The following is a 6,079-nucleotide window of genomic DNA, read 5'->3' on the forward strand; positions in this document are numbered from 1 at the left end:
AAATCTAAAGGAAAAGAGATTCTAAATATAATTTCTCTCATTTATTTGTAATAACCGATAAATACAGGAAGGTGAAACAGAGGAGATTTCAAAAAGTTTTCAAATTTTCCACATAGAAAAAAAAAAAAAAAAACCAAAACGTTTTTCCTTTCGTCAATGCGCGTAAGTAAACGAACCGGTCCATGCGTTCTGTTTTTTAACGCTATGTAGTTATCTCCACACGCAGACACATTTTCCATCCACAAATATAAATCTTTTTCTCTCTCTCTCTTTCTATATATATATAAAAATGCTGTCCCTTCTTATCATTTATGTCTGTTGTTTTCTTCTGATTTTCTTCTCTCCTTCCTTTAATATCTCTGCAAGAACAACAAGAAGTGCGTGATGGGTCTCTTGCTTTCTAGGAATTTGGCTTGCAAATTCATATACCCTTTTCTTTTCTACAAGAAAGTTTCTAAGGATTTGTTTCCCATTCAATTGGAGAACATGATGTGCCTAGTGTCCCCTCGCACCGGCAGGCATTTGCAACGCTATGATGACAAAGGGTGTCGCCAAGTTGTGGGGTGTGTTTTTGTTTCTCCCTATTTTTCTTTTGTTTTTGCATGTGTTTCTTGTTCTGGGGTTTCTTATTTAAGGGTAAAGTTCAGATTTTTAATCTCTGGAACTGAGGTTTCCTCAATTGGGTTTTTCTCAAATGGGTTAAAAGTGTTTCCTTTGACTTGATTAAGTTTTTTCTCCTCTCAAATTGGGTTTTTATTGAAAGGGTTTTTCTCAAATTGTTTTTTTTTTTTCCTTAAAAAAATTTACAATTTTTTTTTTTTTTTTGTGGTTTTGAATTGAGATTTGTCATTTTTGTATGCAGATTTAGTTGTTAATCTGACATGTTTTGTGTGATTTTGGAAATGAACAGATGCATACCTTACAGATACAAGAGCAATGGAACGCAGGAAAAGGAATTAGAGGTTCTTGTGATTAGTGCTCAGAAGGGTCATGGAATGCAGTTCCCAAAGGTATTGTTTACTCCTCCACAACTTTTATTGTCTTGCTGCTGATTGTTAAAGCACTTAATATGACTTTTGGGTCATTTTCAACCTTTTTTTGTTTTGTTCCTGACATGTGTGTGTTGTTTGGCCTCAGGGAGGTTGGGAAACTGATGAATCCATGGAGCAGGCTGCTTTAAGAGAGACTATAGAGGAAGCTGGGGTTGTTGGCAGTGTTGAAGTTAGTATCTGCAAGCACTTTCTAGATTTGAGTTTCTTTCCAAATAATTAGGCCTTTGATTCTTACTTTCTGTTTCTTGGTTGTTTTCTTGCAGAGTAAATTGGGTAATAAATGGTATTATAAGAGCAAACGCCAACCCACAATTCATGAGGCATATATGTTCCCTTTGCTTGTTAGTAAGGAGTTGGATAATTGGCCAGAGATGAACACCAGAAAGCGAAGATGGGTAAGTGTATATGACCTAATCACTTGAAAATTCATTTTCCCAATTGCAATATCTTAATTGGGTAACATTTATTTTGTTGGTGTACTTAAGTTTCATTGATTTGCGTCATGCAGTTGACTGTGGCTGAAGCAAAAGAAATATGCCCCTATGCTTGGATGAAGGAAGCTTTAGATGAATTGGTTAATAGACAAACTCAACTTGCAGCCTAAAGGGATGGAGATATAATTAGGTTGTATATTTTAGACATTCTCTTGCTTTTGGAATCTACGAAGTGGTAGAACTGAAGCACTCAAAAGATATTAGGATAGAGAAATTGAGATTCACTGAAAATCGAAGTCATGAACTGGGAAACTTCTGTTCATGATGTTTGCAATTTGTCCCTTGCTTTTGTTCCTGTGTTCTGATTTGCTAGAGTTGGTGCAGCCAAAAAGTACAACAGCAGATTATGAATTTGTAGAATGTTGTTGAGATCTGTCGGTAGGAGTAAGCTGTAGATGTACAGAAATTCAGTTCATTTTTTCATTCATTGGATTCTTTTGTAACCGTATCTGATAAACTATGTGTAGCATACTTACTTTTGGTATCTATTTCTGTCACCTAGATCAGTACAAGAGCTCTTTTGTTTAGAATTTATACAACTCCATGAATCATACCACCACCACCAAATAAACGTATCAAAACTCTACTTTTTGGCCAGTTATTTGTGTAGTAATGTTTTTAAAATGTAAATAAATAGATTATAGCTACTAGAATGATGGCTAACTCAACAATATTTTCTATAGTACTCACAGCATCAGGACATACTTTGAATGGATTTGACTTTTCTTAAACTTAATGGAACCAATTATTTACGGCTTTATAGACTAAGAACATGCATAATATAAAAGGTCTCATAATAGGCTTGAGTTGAACTTTAATAAGCAGTTAGAAAGGTAGTGAAGAAATCACAAGGGCTTAAACTATTGTTCAGATAGCAATGCCATGTACAGAATTTTGCATTCACAGTGGTGCACTTGAGTTTATCTCATTTAGCTTTTTTGTTCCCAATAAAGTAGAAGTCACGTTCTTAATAAATAAAAAAAGGGTTTAAGTTTTCTTATGTTGTAGGATTGTAGGAGATAAAAAAAGTAGAGAGAAATTAAATGTGGGTCCCATATTTTATATTAAAAAAGAAAAGAAAAATTAATTAGCACGGAAAACGAATTAGTGTAGGAAAATGATGTACTCTTATGTAGCATAAGAGTATTATTTCCCATAAAAAAAAATAGAAGCCACGTTTTTATCAACTAAGTTATGTACTTACTAAAAATTAATGTAATTAATTATGATTATATTATTTTTTTGGTAAAAAAATAAAGTGAAAGAAAATATTTTTTAGAACCCGGGAATAGAGAAAATAATTTTAGAAAAACCACCTCTTATAATAGGATGGCCATGCTCGAATTGAATTAATTATGAAAATAAAAAGATATTTCAAAGGACAAATCATTCATCATAAGAAAAAGGGATTTATTACTCTTATGTTGCATAAAATATAATCTATCTCCTACACACACAAACTCAAAATGGGTCCCACTTTACTTTTTCTCTCTCTTCCCCTAAAAATGGACCCCACTTGCACCAATGAGTGTGTAGGAGATAATACATATCTTCTACAACATAAGAAAACTATTACCCTAAGAAAAATATACAATATATTACAAACCACTACAAAAAATGAGCGGAACATGAGATTTGTTATCTCATGTTATAGATACAAAATATATGAAATTTACTCTTTTAATTCCAAGATATTTTTTTCTATCATTTTATTTTTAATTACACATTCTCAAAATATAATATCATCCCACTTATGGTGTCATTTTTTTCCACAATGCCAAAGTAAAATGAAAGTTCGATAACTGATAAAAGATTCAATATTCAAAATGATGAGTAATTTTATCATTTTGGTTTAGATTCCTATCAATATTTTACAATCAATCAAATATAGCATAAGTAAAATTAATCTAACACTCATGAACATTTTTTGGCATATCAAATATTTTTTCGTAATTTATCCCAGACAAAAAAATTTCCAACCTTATTTTTAAAAACCTTTTATTTTCGGGTAAAAAAAAGAAATACTTCCTTCATCAAACGTCGCTAAAAGTTAAATAGCAACATCTTGTTATAAAATAATCTTATTGGGAGAGACATGAGCCGTAACCGTACAAAAATAGAAAGTAGAAATAAAGCGCCGGTTAGTAGGTCAACCACTGAAATGATGATAAGGTAACATTATTACATGATTCTGATAGGATAACAAAAAATGTTGATGTTGATGTTTATTTTAAACTATTTCCAACTCTGTGGATGGCCCGGTGTTTCAAGCCAATGACGTTGCTATCACCATTTCACATTATTATCAAATTATCAATCATATATGCTTAGTGATAGTGAGTGCCTTTAAATGATTTGGAAAAACATCAATTATGCTATAGTTATCATATCAAACGTGGCAAAGAAGATAGTGTACAAATTTGCTGAGTTTACTAGAATACACAAGGAGATAAACTCTAGTGTGGTACCGTCCAAGGAAATGAATGCATTAGCATCTAGAAGAACACTGTATATTTATTTTTTTGAGTCGACGAGTAAGTCGGTCAATGCATGTACTGTAGCTGTTCATCAGATTTGAGCGTTGGAGAATGAATAAATGGGATAGATACGTGTAAGCATGGATTTATACGAGTTGGATAAAATCAACGAATGTTTGATAGACTAAGTCAACATGTGTTTGAGATGCGTAGCTCTGCAATGAAAATAGAGAGAAGGAAACATATGGACTATTTCATCATTTATTTGGGGCGTTATTATCTGTATTTTATGTGCTTGGTATGTTATAAAATTATTTCCAGTGATACGGACTAGTCTCTTGGAATTATTTTTATATTATTTTCTAATTTTTTAATAAGTTCTGCGAATCTCTTTTGGAAATTCATTAGTTATTATTTTATTTTTTTATATTTTACATTTTAAATTCCGCGAACCATCTCTTGGGGAATTCATAAACTGTGTCATATGGTGCAATCTCAGTTATTTGAAGATTTTAACTTTTAAAATAATATTAATTTATTCTTTATGGGGAAAAAAATTTTAGCGATTCCGGCATATGAATCAATCAGTGAGCCGTGTAAAGAATCACTTCAACTCAAAATTTCAAAGGGTTAGGTGAAGATTTTTTTAATAATTTATATTATTCTCTAACACTGAGCCAATAAAGATGAAACAATGACTTGGAGCAATACACAAAGAAAAAAAAAATAAAAATAAAAATTACAAGTGTCAATTTCTTGAAAGAAGGAGCGCGTGAACTGAGAGCTCTGAATTTTTCTACCGTTGTGGGAGGTTTGTCGAATTTATTAAAAAAATATAGAATATATTAATTTTACACGGCTAATCCATAGAACTAAATACCTCCCATCGAAAAAAAAAATTAGTACATACCAAACGAAAAAAAATACCATTGAGACACCCTTTAATGATCAATTAGCCAAAACATACGTACGTGTAAGAAATTTGTCATTTTCAAAAATTAATAAATAAGATAGATACGCGTAAGGCAAGAGTTAGTCCTAACTCCTAAGTTAGACAAAATCAACGAATGTTTGTGAGACTAAGTCAACATATATATGTTTTAGATGTATAAATCTGCTATAAGATAATTAGAGGGGGAAGGAACATGAAGAGAATTTAATTTTTTTTTTTTTGGATAACTGAGAATTTAAAATTTCAGCCCGAAGTAATCATATCATACTTAAGAGGGGTGTTTGTTACGCGGTTTTTGTTTAGTTATCGGAAAAGTAAATGTGGGAAAAGTTATAAATCATGTTTGGTATGAAAAAAGAGGCAAGTTTCCAACATAGAAATGTTTCCCCTTTTTTTGTTTTGTTTGCAAAGTTAGGTACGGCAATCACAATCTTTTAGCCATTGAATATAAAGGGAGGATATTTTGACTACCACCTTACTACCTATCTAATCACCATTGGATTAACATTTTCTCTCTCTTCAAAAACTTTTTAACATTCTCTCTCTTTAATCCAATGGTGATTTGATAGGTAGTAAGGTAGTAGTGGATATTTTTGGTAGTCAAAATATATGGAATATATGGAATACTTTTTAGCCTGGGAAAGTGAAAAGCAAAAATGAATGAGTTGACCAAAATAACATTGTACAATGTGTGAAGATATGGAGTTGGGTGAAGTGATGTGGGGTTATTTTCGTAAAATAACCTCACTTTCCCACTAATATTTAACAATCAACCAAACACACACTAGTAAATTTAATCATAAAATTCATGGAAAAATTTGGTCATACCAAACACCTTTTACTAACATTCCAGTAAAAATATATTCTTCGCTACATTTCAATAATAATTATTTTTCGGATAAATAAATTTTTTTTTTCTACCAAAGCCTGCAAAGAGAATTTATTTTGATCTGATTCAAGATGCAGTCTTGTTTTTTTACCTTAATTGATATGTAGCTCAATATGCTGAAGGAAACAAAAGATACCTCCAACTGAGCTCGCAATATACAAATGTAATTAGTCTATCTGTTGTGATTGCCATTTCATTGGTAATCTTTACTCGAT

At 31.6% G+C, this 6,079-nt stretch overlaps 1 protein-coding gene across 1 annotated transcript; it reads left to right on the forward strand.

Annotated features, from left to right (window-relative positions):
* Positions 1-298: 298 nt before the first annotated feature.
* On the forward strand, positions 299-2,123 carry LOC133286552 (nudix hydrolase 18, mitochondrial-like). The gene is made up of 5 exons (XM_061483985.1): positions 299-563; positions 911-1,010; positions 1,138-1,221; positions 1,316-1,447; positions 1,561-2,123. The coding sequence occupies exons 1-5, from the start codon at positions 385-387 to the stop codon at positions 1,654-1,656; spliced, it is 591 nt and encodes a 196-aa protein (XP_061339969.1). The 5' UTR covers positions 299-384; the 3' UTR covers positions 1,657-2,123.
* Positions 2,124-6,079: the final 3,956 nt, after the last annotated feature.

Source organism: Gastrolobium bilobum, unplaced genomic scaffold, assembly GCF_033153095.1.
Source record: "Gastrolobium bilobum isolate Gb01-03AN ecotype WA unplaced genomic scaffold, APGP_CSIRO_Gbil_v1 utg6258, whole genome shotgun sequence".
NCBI classification, from domain to species: Eukaryota; Viridiplantae; Streptophyta; class Magnoliopsida; order Fabales; family Fabaceae; genus Gastrolobium; species Gastrolobium bilobum.